This window comes from Elephas maximus, chromosome 9, assembly GCF_024166365.1.
Source record: "Elephas maximus indicus isolate mEleMax1 chromosome 9, mEleMax1 primary haplotype, whole genome shotgun sequence".
In the NCBI taxonomy this organism is placed as follows: domain Eukaryota; kingdom Metazoa; phylum Chordata; class Mammalia; order Proboscidea; family Elephantidae; genus Elephas; species Elephas maximus.
The window spans coordinates 4,198,140-4,217,108 of record NC_064827.1 but is presented as its reverse complement, the minus strand read 5'-3'; the positions used below and the strand labels follow the sequence as shown (position 1 = coordinate 4,217,108).

Here is an 18,969-nt window from a genome sequence, read left to right as displayed (position 1 = left end):
CTGTGGGGGCTTGGTGGGACCATTTCCTGAGCCTGGGTTGCCTTTGAGTGGTAGTTGTCACCAACATCGTTTTTACTTAAAAGTCAGCAAAGGCCTGGTGGCTGCGATGCCCTTGGTGGTGGGGTGGGCACATGTTCTAGCCTGGCTGGGCGGCTGCAGGGCAGTGCACTGGCCTGCGTGTAGGAGGGCAACACCAGGCTTTCCGGGCCGTGGTGGCTGACAGTGGCCCCCTCCCTGACTCGGCTGTACTTCCCCTGCTGACGAGGGGCCCCGAGCTCCAGCGAGGTGCCGTCTCCTTCCAGAATATTCTTTCCCCTGAGCCTCGTCCTGGCTAGTTGGTGGGGAAGTCTCATCGTGTCTCACAGCCTTGGAGCCTGAGGCTTGGAGCAGAGCCGGCACTGATGGTGTCCTGGCACCTGGCTCATTTGGCCAGCGCCCCAGCCTGGGGTGATGAAAACAGGCTGCTGCCTTTGCACCTACGAAACGGCCCCACCCTTGTCCCTGCCTGTCCCTGCCTATGACTGACGACGAGGATAGGTCCCCACGTCGGGAGGCAAGGGGACCTGGAGGTGCTATGCTGGAGGCCTGGCCTCTCTCCTCCAGTGGCAGCCCGGGCAGGCTGGCTAGATGACCTGCTGCGTGTCGAAACCCGTCACTGACGCGCCGGTGGTGTTGAAATGAGTGAGTGCGGGTTTCCCAACATCCTCCCTGTCACAGGGCTGGTGCCCGGAGGCCTGGTGCCAGGCCGGGCCTGGCCCACCCTCGGGGTCCCGTTTCCTCCTTGGGAAGCGAGCAAAGGTCCCCTCCCCTTGCTGCTGAGGGCACTGGCGGAAGTTGTGATGTGAGGGCAAAATGACCTTGTAATCCTCAGAACTTCCCCATTGTACGGAGGGAGAAACTGAGGCTCGGTGAGCTCAGGTAGCTGGCTGTGGGGTGGGGGATGGGATTTGAGCCCAGGCATTTGAGTCTGTGGCTTTGCTGATAGAACGGGCAGGAGCAAGGGAGGGAGGGGATGGAGGAGACAGAGGCCGTCTGGGTACCTCCCCTGCGTGGGGGGTGCCAACAGTGGGTGTCGAGGGCAGTGGCCAAGGGCCAGCACCCCTCTCTTCCCTGGGGCTTCCTGGGGACTGGCCTGTGCTGCCCTGGACTGGTGGTGGGGGCTGAGTGCTGGAGACGGTAGGGAGGGGAGCCTTGGCAGCCCCTAGGAGCATGGCTGGATCAGGGCCTAGCACATGAGGGTACCTGTGGGTGGCAGACAGCAATGGCTATGGGGGTTGCCCAACTCAGTGACCACCAGTGTGTTCTAGGCATTAGGCTTAGGGGCAGAGTGGTATCCTGCCTGTAACCTTGGAGGTGGGCCTCCTGTATTCAGAGGACTTGGAGGCTCACAGAGGCCGAGTGTCCAGCCTGGGGGCACAGAGGAAGGGGCAGCAAGGGGACCATGGGCATGTCCGAATTCAGGTGAGCGCCAGCTCTGCCTTCCTCACCTGTGTGGCCCCAGGTGAATTGCCAACCCTCTCTGGTCCCCGAGGGCACTGCTGGCCTAGGCATGGTGTGCTGGCAGTCACTTCCGAAGTCTGGCTCTCGGGCTGAAGGGTCAGCAGGAGGGGAGTGGGCTGAGGCTCCCTCATCAGCCAGGTCAACACTGCAGACCCCTGCTGGGTGGGGCCTATATTCTAGGAAGCCCTGTGGTCAGACCTCGCCCAGGCTGCGGCCGCAGGGAGGGGCTCTGGAGACCGTGTCCTGGATGAGGAAGCAGCGTCCAGAGAGGGCGAGGGATGAGGCTTGGCCACATGGGAGATGGCCGAAGGACCAGGCCTGCGGAAAGGCAGTGGGAGTGGACACAGTGCTCTGGTAAGGTCGGGTGGGGCTGGGAGTGACCATCATGAAGGATGGGGGTGACTGAAGCAGCTCTCCTTTGCTGAGCACTCACAGCGTGCTGGGAACATGGTCTGGGGCCCAGGAGGGCCAGCACTGCCAGGGTGCCCAGCATGTCAGTGGTCAGAGGCTGTAGATCCAGGCCTTCTGTCCCCCAGCCACTTCCTTCTTAGGTGACATCATTTTGCAGAAGAGGAAACAAAGGCTCCGACAGGCTGGGCAGCCTGCTGGGGTGGCACAGCCTGCCGGTGTCTAGGTTCCTGCTGGGGGCTCTGTAGAGCCTGCCGCTAGTTTGGCTGGTCCTGAAGGATTCTGGTGAGTTCCGCAGCCTGCCCTGGCCCGTCTTGGGGGCCCTACCCCAGCTGGAAGGATCCAGGAGGGCTCCCTGGAGGAGGAGGGCTGCCTCCTGAGCCTGCAGGGCTGAGGTGGAGTGAGCCAGGGCAGAGACAGGGAATCTCAGGCCGAGGGAGCATCCCTTCCAAGGCTAGAGGCGAGAGCCTGTGCGTTCCTAGAAGTGACCCAGCTCCCAGGTGGGCGGGGAGTGGGCAGGGCCAGGCCACGTGGCTGGCATGGAGTGGGCAGGGAGGGGTGGGCGTGGCTGCCATCCTCCTGATCTTGGTGGGGTGGCTGTGGCTGGCCTGGGTCTGGAGGAGGCCAGGTCCCTGTGATGGCCTGGCTCTTTTTGGAGCTCTGGAGTCTGCCTGTCCTCGAAGTGGGTGGAGGATTCCAGGCAGGTCCTGGCCCAGAGTAAACCCGGTTCATCTTGGGGTCAGCCCAGGCTTTTTGAAGGGTTAGTGTTGGCGCTGGAGGGGCTGGAGTGGCTGCTGGGTCAGCCGGCTCGGCTTACAGCTGAGAGAGTGGCCCGGGGTGGTGTGTCCAGCGGGTGGGTGCAGGGCTGTTCCGGCAGCTGCAGGCCTTCCGTGGTGGGTTGCCGCTCATGCTGGGGGAGGGTAGAGGGGCTGCGGGGTGGTAGTCATTCTGAAAAACTCAAACGGGGGTTGAGGACACGAACATTTGCCCTGGGCTTGGAGAGCACTTGGTGAGAGCTTGTGTTAAGTGGCTGGTTGGGGAAATGCTGCAATTCTGTAAAACAATTACCTTCTCCCCAGAATGAACCCAGCGCCCTTCAGCTAACAGCAGGGAGAGTGGAAGCCACCTCAGCCCAGAGCCCCGGCCTTTTGCTCTGTCTGCAGGGGGTGGTGTGTCTTGGTGTTTATCGTTTCTAAGCAAAAATGGAATACAGAGTTTCCGTTTCTGTCAAGGTTGGGCTGTCCTGTGAGGAGGGGGGATTGCCCCCACATTCCCTGCCTGTTTTTTGGGGGGAAGAAGGAGGCCTTTCCCCGGGGCTGGGCAGCTAGAGGAGAGGCTGCGGGTGCTGGATGCTGGGGACACTGGCTCTGCCACGCTTCTGCTCTCCGGGCAGCACTGGACCACTAGGAGGGCATTCTGAGGGGCTGGGGGATTCTGGGCCCCCCACAGGGTGTGTGTGGGGTTGGCCTTGTGCCTTTACCTCCACGTGTGCCAGCGTCTGTCTCGTTCATCTGTGCTGCTCCCGTTGTCCATTACCTGTGTCCCCACTAGTGTTGTGACACCAGCCCCCCTGCTGCCCGCTGTGGCCAAAGGGGCCAGACACAGGCTCTGCTCATCCCTGACAGCTGCCTCCCTCCTCTCTTCCTTCCTCCTCCTCTCCTGGAGTGCAGTCTGTAGTCAAGCAGCCACTGCTGACTGGCTTCATGTCTGTGAGCCCCCTGTTCCCTTTCTGTACAAGAGGGTGATGCCTACAACATGGAGTTGTTGAGAGAACTGAGGGGGTCTATTGTGAAGCGCCCAGCACAGGGCCTGGCGTGCCGTGGATATCAGAGAACCCCCCCCAGCCTGGTTGCCATTTGCTGGTGGGGCTGGGGCTCAGGGCATCTGCCTTCTTCCCTCCCTTGAGGCAGGGGCTTGGAGGTGGCTCTTCGAAGCTGAGAGGAACGAGGGGCCGGGCTGCTCAGCAGCCTGGTGCGGACCGTGTGGCCGAGGGAGACAGGACAGGTGCATTAGAGGAGGTGGCCTCTCTGGCGTTTGTGCACCCTGCTGCATCCCAGGCAGGCCCCTGCTGCTGGTCTTGAGCCCTGAGCTGGGCAGGCGCACAGGCCCTGGGCAGTCCCAGAGGGTACGTGTGGGGTGGCCTTGTGTGAGGTCTACCTGCAGCAGTGCATGAATCAGGGCTCGGTTCCCTGAACATCCCTGTAGGAGTGTGTCTGTGTATCAGTCCACCCACCTGTGTGGGCCTTGGGCCCTTAGGGTGGCCAAGGTGGTCACTCTGGGCGGGTCTTGGTGGGCACAGCACACACTGGCTTGGTTGCAGCCCTGATCAGACTAGCCCATCGATGTGGGGGGGGGGCGGTGCCCAGGGCATTGGTTTTCCCAGGGGGCATCCAGTTGACACTCCCTCTGAGCTCAGCACTTTCCTGGCGCCCTCCTCCCTGGGGTGGTGGGTGGGGTCAGCTGTCTTCCCATTTGCGCAGTGATGGGCAAGGCCTCAGGCTTTGGATGACTTGCTCAGCCCCGGGCTGATTCAGGATGGAGTTGGGGTCGGGACCGCAGCTTCGTGTGGTAGATTTTGGAGGGAGTGAGGAGCACCCCAATTCTTGTAGAGATTTTCATTTCTCCTGCCGGGAGCCTGCGGCCGCCTGCTGGTCTCGGGAGCCACGCCACTGCGTGTGGTGAGCAGGTTTCACCCCGAACTGTGTTTGGGGATTAGGCGGGAGCCCGGCAGGAAGCTGGCAGCCACAGAGCTGTGGGCAAGGCTGGGAGGCGGTCAAGAGCACGTTGAGGCCCGAGGCCACCCCGGCTGCTTCGGGAAGGGGTCTGTGCTCACTGTTGTCACAGGGAGGGGGCGTGTTCTCGACGGCATAGGCAGTGTGGGGCCCCGTAGGCGCTGCTGTGCTGTGGTTTTGCGCAGGGACCCGGCAGTTTAAGTCTCTGGAATATGGGGCTGGGGATTGAGGTTGCCTGCCCCTGTGGGGGACCCTTGGCCTGGAGGGGAATGTGGGTGCTTACTGGTTTGTTTGCGCAGAGCCAGGCTCTGGGTGGCCCACGGAGCTGCCCTCTGGGTGGATGCTGCCTAGTCAGAGCACCTGGTGCTGAGGGGCAGGGGCCCAGTGGGGGCTGTGGCCACCACAGGCCTGGTCAGTGGCTCTGGGTCACACGCCAGGGGGTGGGGAGCTCCGGTGGCTCTGGCAGGCAGCCTGGTCTTGGGGTTTGCTGAGGGAGGGGCGGCGACTCTTCATCCTCAGAGTGGCCCCAGCCCGGCCAGTGGTGGTCCTGCCCCATGGCAGCTCAGTCCCGCCTATGGCTGCAGAGGACCCTGGAGTGGCGCTGGGTGGGCTGGGCGGTCCTGGCTGTAACTTTGTTTCATTTCGTCCAGTCGGCTTGTCCTCCGTCCTGTGCGGAAAGAGAGGCCCAGCCCTATCTTGGGGTGGGGGCACCAGGAGCCCCTGCCTTTACTCCTGGCCAGGGAGGGTGGTGATGAGCTCTGAGAGCCTCTGCCGCCGTCTTCCAGTCAGTGAAGACACACAGCTATCCCCCGCTCCTCCCAGCGATATGGCTTCTGGGCTCTAGTTCCCGCCCTGAGGCCCACGATCCGCCTAGCCCTCCCACCCCCAGCTGGCGGCTCCCTTTAGGAGCACATGCACGAGGTAAGCCCCTCCTCAGTTCTCTCCTGTCCCTGGGGGCTCCTGAGGATGGTGTCCTGGCCTGTCTCCTTCACAGCACCTGCCCATTTTACAGGTGAGGAGACTGAGGCCCGAGACAGGCAGACACTGGCCTGAGGTCCTCAGGGTGTCCGTTCAGAGCAGAGGCCTGAGGCCCACTGGCTGACCTCCCTCCTGGGTGAAGCTCTGTCTTTCCGGAGGCCTCCCATGGGGAGGGGAAGTGGGCCTGGATTGAGAGTCCCAGCCTCCAGTTCAGCAGAGCCCACAGGCTGGCCAATGGCTTCTGCTTTGGTGACCAGAGAGGGTGCAGCAGGCTTTGTCTGTGCTCCAGGGCCATTTTCGGCTGCGGGGGCTCCAGCGCAGGGCCTGGTGTGAACTCAAGTGGTCTCTTGGGCCTTTCGAGGACTCCAGCCCTGTGGGGGCTGTGCAGCTGCTTTCTCAGTGCCCCCCACCCCCAAGGGCATTGCCTGGGCTCCCAGGTACCCTCTCCTGCTGCCCAGCGTCCTGAGCGGTCTGGCATTGCTGGCGCTGTCTGCTGTCAAGCCTGGGCAGGTGCGTGTTCAGAGGGCGGCCTGCCTGCCGGTATGGACGGGGGCGTCGTGCCGGCCCCATGAGTCATGCTTAGCCCAGGGAGGGGGTGGGTGGGGCGGGCTCCAGGCCGGCGTGCCGAGGCCTGTGTGTGGCCTGCCTGGGGCCTGGCTTGGGAACCTGGGGGCTGTACATGGGCACAGGGCGGCAGCTGGGGGCTGCCTGCTCTCCCCTGTGAAACAGAGGGCTGGATTGAGGGTTTCATGTCCTCAAGATCAGGTCTCTCCCTGCCCTTCGGTAAGCCGGGAGGAGGGTCTCAGGTTCCTGTCTGTGAGGTGGGGTGGGCAGGCTGGGTGGACTGGGGGTAGGAGCCCCTTGTACAGGCCCTACACCACTCAGAGCTCGCCCAGGCAGCCTGTGTCCCGGGGTCAGTTTAGAATGGCCAGGAGAGTTCAGCCAGGAGGCTGAGGGTGGGACGCAGATGGAGTGGTCAGAAGCTCGGCACCCAGGTTCCTTTTCTGGCAAGGGGAGTGCCTGAGGACCAGATAGGAGAGGGATTGTCCAGGGCCGATGGCCAGTGACCTGCCACTGTGGAGTATCTGCCACCCCTGCCCCGGCCTTGTTCTGTCCAAACTCCTGCTCCTGGGCAGCGTGGGAAAAGGAAACTGGCTGCCAGCCAGCTCCCCCAGGATCCGAGCACCTTCGGCCAAACCCTCACTCCAAGGCTGGGAAGGTCTGAGGCCAGAAGAGGGCCCTCTGGGGCTGCAGAGCTGCCAGATCAGGATCATGGAGCTTTGAGCCATAGGGGTCTCCCATGTGGCCAGTAGCCTCCACCTAGTGTGAGGTCTGCAAAGTGGAGGTTCCCCTTATCAGAGACAGCAGAGCCCTGATCTCAGGAGGGCCACCTGGAGGACTCGGGGGCTCCTTTTCTTGAGGACGGAGAGAGGTAGCCCGGGGCTCCCAAGGAGGTGGGCCAGCTGTGGCGGGGCTTAGAGGGTTCAGAGGCCTTGAAGTGAGACCAGGGGTGGGGCCAGTCTTGGAGCCCACAGTTGGGTGGGGGACGCAGACCCACAGAGGTGTATTGAGGGGAAGGGTGGGGGGGGTACTTGCCCACTGACACAAGTCTAAGGGGGTGGCAGATGAGATGTGGAATGATATTCTGAGGCGCCACAAATAGGAAAGGTGCCCGCCTGAGACAGCTGGACAAGGGGGGGAAGGTGTTTCCGCTATTAACGTCTGCTCATCTTGAATTGGCAACTTAAGAGATTGCCCCCGGGCACTTGTTACCCTCACCAGGCCCCTGCAGACCTGGCGCCTGCCACAGAGCTAGGGCTGGATGCGCTGAGAGTAGACTGCCTGCCAGCGGCAGGGAAGCCTTCCTCGAGGAAGCGTCCCTGGCGGGAGCCGAGAATAACCAAGGGAAGGACATGTTCGTGCTTTTTCTGAGGCTAGGACTTCGTCCGGCAGGGGCAGATGGCTACTCCCACACGCCGACCTCAGCTGATGTGCAGAACGGAGGGGTTGGCCCGGGCAGGCACCTGATGATGAGCGGGCAAGCAGCCAGTGGAGATCCCTGGCGGATTCAGAGGTTCTTCCGGCTGACAGGGCCTCCTGGCCTTGCCCATCTTTAGGGATTTTTTCCTGGTCAGCAGCTTCGAGGGGTGACACCGTGAATTAGTGGGGTACCCGGGTGTCCTCACCAGCCCAGCTACTGAGAAGCAGGCAGCTTCCTCACCTATTCTGGGTCCGGACACAGAGGTGCCCAGTGGTGGTTGGGCTGCGGCTATGCCTGGCACCTTTTTGTGCTCTGGGGTGGGGGTGACGAAAACGTGTCTGGGGCTTGCCCTTCGTCGTACGGTACATCCGTGTAGTGGTCAGTGGGGCTCTCCTGAGGTAGCCCCGGGCCTGTGGTCTCTCTGCTGAGGCTCCCAGCCCCCCTGCCGAGATAGGGCCAGAGGGATGGGGCAGCTGGCCAAGCTGAGGTGTGGAGGGGAACTGTGAGCTGGGCCTCATTTGCCTGCCCCCGCCCGTGCTGGGCCTACTCGTGCTGCTGGCTGAGGGTGTGAGGAAGGAAGCTGGGGGTGCTGTGTGTGTTTGCTGACTGGGCCCGGAGGGCTCCAGCCAGGGCGAGGCCCGGGGGAGGGCAGTGGGGGCTGCTGGGGGCCCGTAGGGCCTCCCAGGTCCAGGAGCCTGTGCTGAGGAGTCCAGAACAGTGCTGTGGCAGGGTCCAGGCGGCAGGAGAGAGGCCTGGCCTGCAGGCTGAGAGGAAAGGCAGGAGCCCTGGGAGTTCTCCCCAGGGCTGCCATCTTGGATGCTGCTGCCCTGGCGAGTGGACCCGACACAGGGGGCTGGATACCAGGAGCCCCTTGGGCTTGGGTGGGGCAGCAGGTCTGCGGACTCCGGGTCCTGGGGTAAGTGAAGGGTGCTTTCAGCTCACTGGTCTAGCTCTGTCCAGCCGAATGTGGGGAAACCAAGGCCTGGAGAGGGGCAGCTGATATAAGCTGGTGCACGTTTACCAGCTGGCCCTGGGGGTGGGGCTTCTCTGTGGTGTTGGCCGATTTCCGTGGTGGGAAGTCCCGTCACGGCCAATTTCAAGCCACCGACCTGACTCCCCTGAGTGTGGAGTTGCTGGGATACGTGCCTGAGAGTGGGCAGCTGGGATCCCGTGGGGAATGTGTCTCTGCCCATCCTCAGAGAGGCACATGCGTGCTTGTCACGATTCTGCACTGGGCCTGGGCTCTGTGCCTGCCACATTCTTGGCTCTTGCTGAATGTTGGGAGCACTCTGGTTGGGGGCCAGGAGGCATTAGGCCACGCCCAGGTGCAGGCTCAGACCCTCAGGGCTTGGTGTGACCTGCAGACAGGGCCTGTGTTTGTGCAGAGGTGGGGATGGGTGGGTGGGGGCTGGGAAGAGGAAGACGGCAATTGTGGAGGGTTGTTTTGTGGGGCCTGAGGCTGGTCCACACGGGTCTGAGGGGGTGGGTGGGCTGGGTGCCAGGCCCCTGGTCAGGACGAGCCCCATTCCCCCAGGGCTGGGTCGGCTGAAGAAGCTGCACAGTCCCCGGCCCGCCTGCTCCCTGTGAGGCTGAGGTTAAGCCTTGGGAGCCCTGAGGTCTTCTCTTCCCTGACCCCTGAGGACTCAGGGGTTTGTTTCCAGGTGATGTGGCTGGTTGGGCACGAATGAACCTATTGGGTGAGGTGAGCACCAAAAGGACTCCACAGGCACCTCCCCACTTCTGCCCCACCCAGGAGCACAGGCCCTCAGGCAGTTGAGGAGGATCTAGGGGTCATGGATGACCACCAGCCACAGCTGAGTTGGCTTGGCTTGCCTCTTGGGAATAAAGCTTTTGACTTGGGCTGGGCAAGGAGGAAGTAGGCTGGGCCCTGATCCTTGATCCAGGCAGGACTTGACCACACCCTCCTACCTGGGTGAGCTGGCCCAGGTGTGGTCCTGGGCCCTGAACCAGCCGTGGACGCAGCAGGGGAGGTCAAGGAGGAAATGGGGTCTGTCTGGCCAAGGTCTCGCCGAAATCGGCTTGGGGGGTTGTGTCATTGTTATGAAATACCACGTCCAGGGGACACAGAATCCAGGCCAAACGAAGATGCAGAAAAGGGCACACTCTTGCCCACCAGAACCGAAGCCTGTACCCGTTCACTCCGCAGTGTAACCCCTTGTCATTCCTGAACCCCACTCTGGGCAAGCTGAGCGTAGGTGCCTGCTCCATGTGGTGGGTGTGGGTTCCCAGCGGACTATGGTGAGCCAGGAGCTGTGCAGGTCTGCAGGGAACACGAGGGGGCCTAGGACAGCCGGGTGGGGAGAGGCCTGGGACTTGGGGATCTAGTGAGTTCCAGTGGTGTGTGCCTTTATAGGGGTGGGGGGCAACTGCCGCGGGTCCCACAGCCACTGGGGTTTCAGGTGTCAAGAGCAGTGTGAGCAGATGGTGGGTGCGTGCATGGCGCGGCCTGGATGGAGTGACCAGGGGCCTGGAGGGAGACCAAGGCCACGTGGCTGCTGAGTCCCAGGGGCTGTCGGCTTGGGCGTGAGGCTCTGTGCTCCTTCTCTGTAAGTTTTCTGGGAGCATGGACCCCTCCCAGTCCGCCCTGCTCCTCAAGCCCTGGGGCACTGGGGCAGCGCCAGCCGTGCCTCGTGAGACTGACAGCCACAGCTGAGTGCAGCCTGGGGGCTGGGTGTTGGGTGGGCTGGGAGGGCCTGTCAGGTGGCATGAGACTTCTGCTGACCCCCCCAGTCCTGGGCCATGTCACGGCCACTCGTCCCCTGTACTGGCGTTGCTGGGTGGCAGGAAGTGTCCAAGGCCTGGTGATGGGGCAGTGGGCAGTGTGCCCTGCTTTGAGCTGTTCTGGGTAGTCTTCCTTAGCCCCTGTGGCCTGGGCAGGGCAGCCTAACGTGTACAGGGTTTGTTGGGCCTTGGGGCTCCCAGGGTGAGGACTGAGGACCCCCTACTTGTGAACCAGGGAGTTTGTTGTGCCCACTCCCACTGCCCGCCCTGGACATGGCCACTGGGTAACGGCTTCCAAAGGCATCTATGCCTCGAAGAAGGACCCTGGTGTGTGGCTGGAGGGGGGATGGGGCTACGCAGGCCTCTGAACCTACCTCCCATGATCCCTCCAAGGTGTAGCCCCTCCCCTGCCCACAGCCGCAGAGGCCAGGTGCCCAGTCCTGCTCAGGCTCCTTCTCCCTGGAACGAGGACTCCGCTTCGCTCCCCTGATCCTTTCCAACATTCAGAACTCTTTTCTATCCACACCTCTGCCCCTGCTCAGTGTGGGGACTCCCCCCGTGTTGTAGACCCTGCTCGGCGTGGGGACTCCCCTGTATTGTGGACTCTGCTTGGCGTGGGGACTCCCCCGTGTTGTGGACCTTGGCTTCGTGTGGGGACACCCCCTGTGTCATGGACCTCAGATCCCAGCTTGGTGTGGGGACTACCCCCATGTTGCGGACCCCAGACCCCAGCTTGGTATCGGGACTCTTCCTGTGTCATGGACCCCAGACCCTGGCTTGGTGTGGGGATTCCCCTCCGTGTCGTGGATCCCGGACCCAAGCTCGGTGTGGGTGCTCCTCGCTGTGTCCCAGACCCTTCCCCCCATTGACCTCTGCTGCTTGCCTCCCCTCCCAGGCCCCTGCACACAGTGCCTTTTGCTGGAGAGCAGGCGAGGGTCCTGGGAGGAGTGGGTGTGGGGCCCACCAGGCCTGCTGGCTCTTCTCCTTGCCTGGTTGCTGGCACAGACCAGGAGTAGCCGTCACATAGGTTATTGGGCACTCCTGGGCGCTACCTGGCAACCTCGCTTTCGCAAGGTGGTGGGCTCTGCCCCCTGCTGCTGGCCTGGCCTCTCACTCTGCCCAGCCCCTGGGTAGTTGTCCAGCTGGCTGTACGTCTGTGGGCAGAGACAGACACAGCTGGATTGAGGAAATAAAGCTGGAGTCCTTGTCCTCTTCCCAGAAACTCTTGGGTTCGGCCAATGGGAGCCGCCTGTGGTCACAGGTGTCTGGGTGAGGGTGGTGGGCCGGGCGGGCCCTGGGAAAGGGGAACTCGGGCAGTGCAAGCTACCCACTCCAGACGCCAGCCGCCTCACTTGGGACGCTGCCGCCTGGTCTTCCTCCCTGTGCCCCAAGCCGCCACGCTGCTTCCCCGGAGGCTATGGGACCCCAAGCCGGCAGGCCGGCCACTGCGGGGCCTGGGGCCGCCCCTGTGGTGGGACCTGACGCCCACGCTGGCCATGCGGCTGCATCTGCTTGCCTCACTCTCAGGTGGTGGCCTGCCCTGGCGGGTTGGGGACCGCAGGTGGCCGGCAGGCGAGGGCCAGGTCTGGGAGGGTCCCGGGTGTGCTGCCTGCAGGGGTGTGGACTTGTGGCAGGCTTGCAGGGGAGCACGTGGGACCCCAGGTGAGAAGTCTGGGCCAGGGGCTAGACACTGGGCATGGGACACTCACCATGGAGCACGCATTTCTGACTCCCAGGGGCCATAAGCTGAGCAGCAAGGCACTGCTGAGGGTACATTTCCCTGTGTGCTCCTTATCCTGCCTCCCAGGTAGCCACCCACCGTGCGGGGCCCTGGCTGGTTCTTCTGCCTCTGGGCCACCGAATGGGAGCCTGGCTGGTTCTTCTCCCTCTCGTCTTGAGGCCCCATGGAGGGCTCCTTGGGAGCCGGCATCGCCCCTGCTTTAGGGAAGCTGAGTGGGGAAATTGGTGGGGTGGCCCGGGACGCCTGCTTGCTCCAGGTCTCTGCTTTGGTCCTGGAAGCCTGTGCCTGCAGTGTGGGTGTTGGGGAGGGGCAGCTGTGCGCAGGGTCTGGTGACCTCTTTTGGCCATAGCCACAGAAGGTTTCAGGCTGAAAAGGTCAGTGATGGGCCTGGGGTCCAAGTCCATGCCCATCCAGGGCCCATACTCCGCCCTGTCCTTTCTGACCAAGCTCTGAGGACAGGGATGTCTCTGTGAGCTGCTCACTGGGCCTGAGTGGGGTGCTCTCTCATCTCACAGACCTCCCTAGAAGGAGTCCTCTTCTGTGTTCCAGGGGAAATGGAGGCTTGGAGTTGAAGTGACCGGCCCAAGGCCCCCCAGTGGGTCGGGAAGGGGCTTTAACCAGACCTGGCCATGCAGTGCCAGACCCTACCTCCTTGATGTTGTTCTTAGGTGCCGTCCAGTTGGTCCCGACCCATAGCGACCCTGTGCACAACAGAAGGAAACACTGCCGGGTCCTGCGCCATCCTCACAATCGTTGTTATGCTTGAGCCCATTGCTGTGGCCATTGTATCAGTCCATCTTGTTGAAGGTCTTCCTCTTTTTTCCTGACCCTCTGCTTGACCAAGCATGATGTCCTTCTCCAGGGACTGGTCCCTCCTGACAACATGCCCAAAGTGCTGAGATTAAGTCTTGCCATCCTTGCTTCAAAGGAGCACTCTGGCTGTATCTCATACAAAACAGACTTGTATGTTTTTCTAGCAGTCCATGGTATGTTCAGTATTCTTCGCCAGCACAGTAATTCAAAGGTTTCAATTCTTTCGTTTTCCTTATTCATTGCCCTGCTTCCGCGTGCATATGCCCCTCGATGCCCCAGGCCTTTTAAAATACTTTTGCAGTTTCTAAACGTTTAACCGTTCACACACGGGTGCCTTGCCTATTCCCCGTGGAGGGACCCCGGCCTGGCTGTCCTGATACCCGTGTGGATGGTGGTGGACAAAAAAAAGCTGAAGGCACGATAGGCACAGCCTGAAACAAAATTGGTGTGTGCCACTGGCCGCATGCCATCCTTGACTGTGGACCGTGGCCTTCAGTGTGCCATTCCTTCTGTCAAGTCCATCATTGGGTGATAGGTGCACAGCTGCACACGGCTCAGAAGGCTTGGTCCAGATCTGAGTCTGAGCTTGAGGCAGCTGGAAGATGCAATCCTCTTGTCAGGCATGTGGTTTGGATCTTGGAGGAGGTGACGGTGGGTGGCTTGGGCTCACACCCTCAGTAACTTCTTCTGCAGGGCAAGCACTGCCCACCCATCCCCCAACTCGTGGCGACCACACCTTTGTAGTTCCTTCCTGAGCACTGGCTCCCTCTCTGAGTGGTGCAGAAAGGGTGCTCTCCAGGCCAGCTCGTTCTGATGGCCAGAGCCATCTGAAATCACATACAATTACTTTTGTATAGAAACCACCGGGGTGGTTTGCCTGTCCTGTGTCCTTACAGAGAGTGGGGTCACCTCAGTGGCTTGTTTGGGGCTCTCACTGGGGATGGGGTGTGTTGTGGTGTTGCAGGGTGTGTGTTGGGGGGCCGTGTGTTCTCCATGCCCCATGACGCAGCTGACAGTCTCACTGTGAGTGACTCGGGGACACTGTTCCTGCCCCATGGTGGGGACAAGCCCAGGGTCCCTAGTGGTGTCTGCTTTCCATCTTGGCGTCGGCCGCGGCCTCTTGACATGCTTCAAGGCATTTAGAGAGTAAATCCTGGTGGTGTAGTGGTCACGAGCTGTGGCTGCTAACCGAAAGAAAGGGTGGTGGTTTGAATCTACCAGGCGCTCCTTGGAAACTCTATGGGGGCAGTTCTGCTCTGTCCTGAAGGGTCGCTATGAGTTGGAATTGACTTGATGGCAGTGGGTTTGGTTTTTGGTTATGCTTGTTTGCTGTTGGGGGTCAGGGAGCAGTCTGTTAGGGCTGTGTGTAAACTGAGGCAGTGGGTGTTCAGTGAGGAGGTCTCGTGGGGGTCCAGGGCACTGTCTGAGTAGCTTCTGGACTGGGAGTGTGTGGAGTGTTCCGCGCCTTCCCGCTCGTCTCCATGGTCTGCGTGGGTGTGGAGAGGAGGTCGGCTTTGCTGTCCTCTGTCCGCACCCCCCTGACGGGCTGGTTTTGGGGGCTCCCAAGGCGATGGTGGGCTGGGCCTTCTCTGGAGGGGCCGGACGCTCCCCATCCGCATGTGGCTGCGGCTCCAAGGCTGGGGTGGGCTGGGGAGTTGGGGTGGGTATGAGGCCTGGGAAGGCATGCTCCTGGGCCCTCTCGTCAGATGCCCAGGTGGGCAGCTCCACTCCTTCAGCTTCCTATGGGCACCTTTTCCACGGCGGCTGTGGGCGGTGCCCATGGTGGAGGAGCTACTGGCAGCCCTGCCTACTCCCCTGGGCTGAGGTCTAGCCTCTGTGACTCCCACCCCTACCCCCATAGCTGGGTCCCTTCCCTGTCTCCCAGCCACTGCAACGCAGCCTCCTGTGCTGGCTGAGCTCTAGTCCTTCTGGGGAGGGTGTGACTGCCCAACCCACCCTACCACCTGACTTCGCCTTTGGGGGAAGGCTCCTTGCCCTGCGCCCCACGCTGCAGGGCGTGCAGACACACAGGCTGTCCACCTTTCGTGGAGCTGTCTGGGGTATCCCCAAGGAGAGGAGCTACATACAAACATTCTTTCCTGATTTCTGACCCCACCTGGATGCTGACCTGGGCCCCGCCCAGAGCCTGGAATACACATGGCATGGAATGTCTGGGAGCAGGAGTCAGGTGCGTGTGGGGGAGGGCAGAGAGTCCACTGTGCGCGCAGCCAGCTCCGAGGGCTGTGACTGAGCCTTGGACAGGGATCCATGCCAGTGAGGGCAGGCAGCAGGAGGGTAGAGCGGCAGAGGCCAAGGCCCCTGGTGGTCAGAGCAGAGGGCCCAGGAGGGCTGGCCAGTCTGACAGTGCTAGGGCTTGGGCCGCCTTGGGCTGGGCCACCTTGGGCTGGGCCACCTTAGGCTGGGTCAGGGGCTTTGACCTTTGTGGGGAGCCACTGACAGTCACAGCTAGGACAGCATGGAGCCTTCTCTGACCACCCTCAGTGCCAGTGCGTCCAGCCCTCTTCTGATCTAGCCCTGCTCTCTTCGGCGTGGCCTGCAGCCCTTGCCCAGAACGGTTGTCCTGTCTAGGAGGGGAGAGGGACTTCAGGAAGCCATCTCATGGGCTTGTGCCACGTCGGCAGTGCCAGGAACCTGGTGGGGCCTGGCACAGTGCTGGGATGGTGGTCGGCGGCCGGACCTGACCTGGGGTGTGGAGGAGGGTGCGGGGAGCACAGGCAGGTGCAGGCATGTGCTAAGCCCTGCGGCAGGCAAGCTCCTGTGCATTTGAGACACAAAGAGGCTGCGTGGCTGGGGCACTGGACGGGGCAGGGGTCCTGGAGTGGGGAAGCTGGAGGTGGGAGGGGGCTGCCCTGCGCAGCCTCTGAGGCTGCTGGGCAGAGGTTTTCTGGCCCGAAGCAGTGGACGGGTGGGAGCTCGATATCCTGGGATTGTTTGAAGAGGTTGCTGTGGGCGTGGTGGGGGCCTGTGGGTGAGGAGGGGTGGTGGGGCGTGGGCGGGCTGCCGTCCTGGTCCCCTGAGCCCCACGGAGGCCCCAGCCTGCAGGCATGGCAGGCGGCAAGGTGCTCACGCCAGCCGTGTTGGGGAAGCCCCACTCCAGGGTATGGGCGTCCTGTTCTCGGTCTGTGTCATGGGTAAGGCTCCGTCCTCCCTCGTCTGCAGAGGCTGGGCCCCCAGTTGGGATGCCGCTGATGACTCAGGGACGGTGTGCGTGGGCCTCAGTCAGGGGAAGGCCCCCTTGTGCTGGTGCCTACAGTGCAGGGGCAGCGGGGCTCTTGGAAAGCCCAACTGACCCTTCACTCCTGGCAGACCCACGTGAACCCATGGGGAGGCAACAGCCTGCCCTCCCGGGACTCTGGGTGGCCCTGCCCTGTCCTGCCGCCCTCGGCCCTGGGCTGCCCCACACCCTGCAGGTCTGTGCAGTGGCAGTGCAGGCAGTGGGAGGACTCTGGGGTGACCCCTTTGTCCCTGATCACTGCAGGATCCTCTGGCTTCCTTGGCTTCGAGGCCACCTAGCGTGGAGCCCCCTCACACTAGCAAAGGTGGTTGGGGTGTGGGATAGGGCTCCAGCATCAGAGACAACTGGGAGCAGGTAAGCAATCAGAGGAAACACTGGGGGTGGGGAGCACGCATTCCACGACAGAGCAGACGGCAGGTGGCCTCCAAGCCGCCCAGACAACATGGCTCAAACTGAAAGTGTTTCTTGTTAAAAAGAAACCGCCTCCCGGAGCCCACAGCCTCCAGCCTCCTTCTGGGGCCCAGGCCGGGCCGTGGAGTGGGGATTTCACCAGGAATTCCCCGCCTCTGTGGTCCGGGCAGGCGCCCTGTGGTGTCGGGACAGTTCCGGGGGACGGCCTGGACAGGAGGCTGCGGCTGGTGCCTGGCCTGGCAGAGGTGAGCGCCCTCCAGCCTGCTCACGGTGAGGGGGCCCTACTGGGCCACGGGGTCTGTGCCCTGAGCTCCCAGGGCCCGTGGGGGGTCTTCGTGCAGGTGAGGGGTTGTGGGGTCCCCTCGCTCTGCGGCATCTGCCCTGAGCCCTGCCCCCTTGCAGGGTGTGGTGTAGAAGCACACCTCCTCATGCGAGGCCTCCCCAGGCTCCTGTGACAGGACGTCATGTGGACATGCGCAGTGGTGCGCTCATGGGGGCTTGGCTGGCGGCCGCCCCTTGCAGTAGGTCTTGATGCCATTTTAGCTGCTGCTCTTTTCAGGGGGGGTCACCCTCCTCACTGCTGCTGCGTCGGGGACAGGCCCACGGGCACCAGGGTCTCCATTTTGCAGAGGTGAGGGGTGGGGACACGCCCAGTGCCATGCAGCAGGCCAGTCAGCAGGCCAGTCATGGATGCGGACCCCCAGGTCCTCCATGGCCCCTCCTCGTGGTCCCCTCTTTGTCACACCCTTCTGTGGCCGGGGCCCCTCCCACTGGACTCCAGAAGGCCTGGGGGGCGACTTCTGGCCCTCCCCCATCTCTCCCCGGGGCAGCGTGTTTTTGGCCACATGGTTCAGCGGTCTCTCCGAGGGGGGGCAGCTGCAGGAGGCGGGCCGGACCCCTGGCATCCCTCTGGGTGGGTGATCCTGGGTTCACCTGGCAGCCCCCTGGCAGGTGCTCCTCCTGGGGCCAGCTAGAGGGAGCATTGCGGGTGGGGTGCTGACCCTTCCTCAGAGTAGCCAGTGGGCCGCCCTCACCCATGGGCCCAAGAAGGGGTGGATGAGCCAGTCGGACCTCCTCGCACCTGAGGTGGGCAGGTGATGTGGGGTGCCATGTGGCACAGTCAGGTGGCTTGGAACTCTCAGAAGGACCAGTCTCAGATCTGGGGGCCCTGGGTCTGTATCTCTATCTCATGGGCACCCCATGTGGCCTGCACCTTGGGGCCATGCTGGCCGTTTGCAGTGGCATCTATGAGCTTTTGTCCACTGGGTTGGCAAGAAGCAGTACGGAGTCGGTAAGTGGCCCCTGGACCTCGTCGCCCGCCTCTGGCACCCCATGGCAGGGGCCAGCCCTGCCCCTGAATTCTCACAGAGAAGAGTAGGTGAAGGAGGAGCTGGTGCCTCCTGACCACATTTGGAGTGTCTGTGCAGGGCCTGGCCCATTCGCCTGAGGCCATGAGTGACTGTAGGCTCTTTCCCCCAACCCTGATGCAACAGAGTGGCCTGAGAGGGTGGGGTGGGCACAGCCAGGGGCTGGCCAGCAAGGGAGGGCCCTTCTAGAGTCAGGCCGGAACCTTCAGCTGCCTGGCCAGGGAGTGCCTGGTGCCCCTCCCCCGCGGCTGTGACAGCTATGAAGGGTTTGGGGTGGATGCTCCAGGACAGTTTGCCCTCTCCATGGTGTTTGGGCATAGCTGCACGCCACACCTGGGGCACCCCCAGACAGGGGCTGCCATGGTCATCTTGGAGCCCCGCTGCCCTGGGGTGGTGACCCTGCCTTGGATCCTCAGGGTGTTACCAGAATTGGGGGCAAACGCATGTGGCTGGCCCTCTCTGTGGGCAAAGTGGGCTTCTGCGGTGACCTCCAGCAGAGACCCAGCCCTGGTGTCCCAGGGTGCGGTGCCCTCACTCCATCTTTCCTTGGTGCCCCTGGGAGGCTGGTGCTGGTCGGCCCTGGAGAGCCCCTCCTGGCCACCCCTTCCTCCTGGCTGTGTTCAGTATTTCCCACTGTGGTGCCTGGGCTCTGGCTGCACCTGCCAGCCACTCCACCTGCCTCAGGGCCTAGCCACAGGCTCCCAGGCTGTGTGCAGGCCGGGGGCAGTCTGGGCACCACTTGCCACCCCACCCCCCCGGTACGGCCAGTGGAGCCCCAGAGCACCATCCTTTTGCCACTCAGAGTAAAATGCCGCCGGCGTCACCACCAGCCTCTCTGGGCTCAGCCTCCGTGAGCTGGGGTGCAGGACGCCTCTCTCAGGTGACAGTAACTGCGTGGAGGGTTGGTCACTGGCTCTCGTCCATGCTGCAACCTTTGTTATTGAGGGAGTGCGCTTGTTTGCACCCTTGGAGGCTTGATGGAGTGTGTGCCCTCTGACCTGGGCTGGAGGGCTGTCGGGGCCAAGGGCCAGAGCTTGGTG

At 62.7% G+C, this 18,969-nt stretch overlaps 1 protein-coding gene across 4 annotated transcripts in view; it reads left to right on the top strand.

The window, feature by feature from the left end:
• The window catches only part of RXRA (retinoid X receptor alpha), a 106,865-nt gene that overhangs the window by 48,201 nt on the left and 39,695 nt on the right, over window positions 1-18,969 (top strand). The window contains exon 1 of one of the 4 annotated variants that reach the window (XM_049896364.1): window positions 7,289-8,515. The exons of 1 other annotated variant lie outside the window; for it this stretch is intronic. In XM_049896364.1, coding sequence (XP_049752321.1) covers window positions 8,416-8,515 — 100 coding nt within the window. In that variant the 5' untranslated portion in view covers window positions 7,289-8,415. Of the gene's footprint in view, window positions 1-7,288; window positions 8,516-16,641; window positions 16,808-16,849; window positions 17,194-18,969 lie in introns of those variants that run through there. 2 more of the 4 variants (XM_049896366.1, XM_049896365.1) reach the window with 2 other exon arrangements.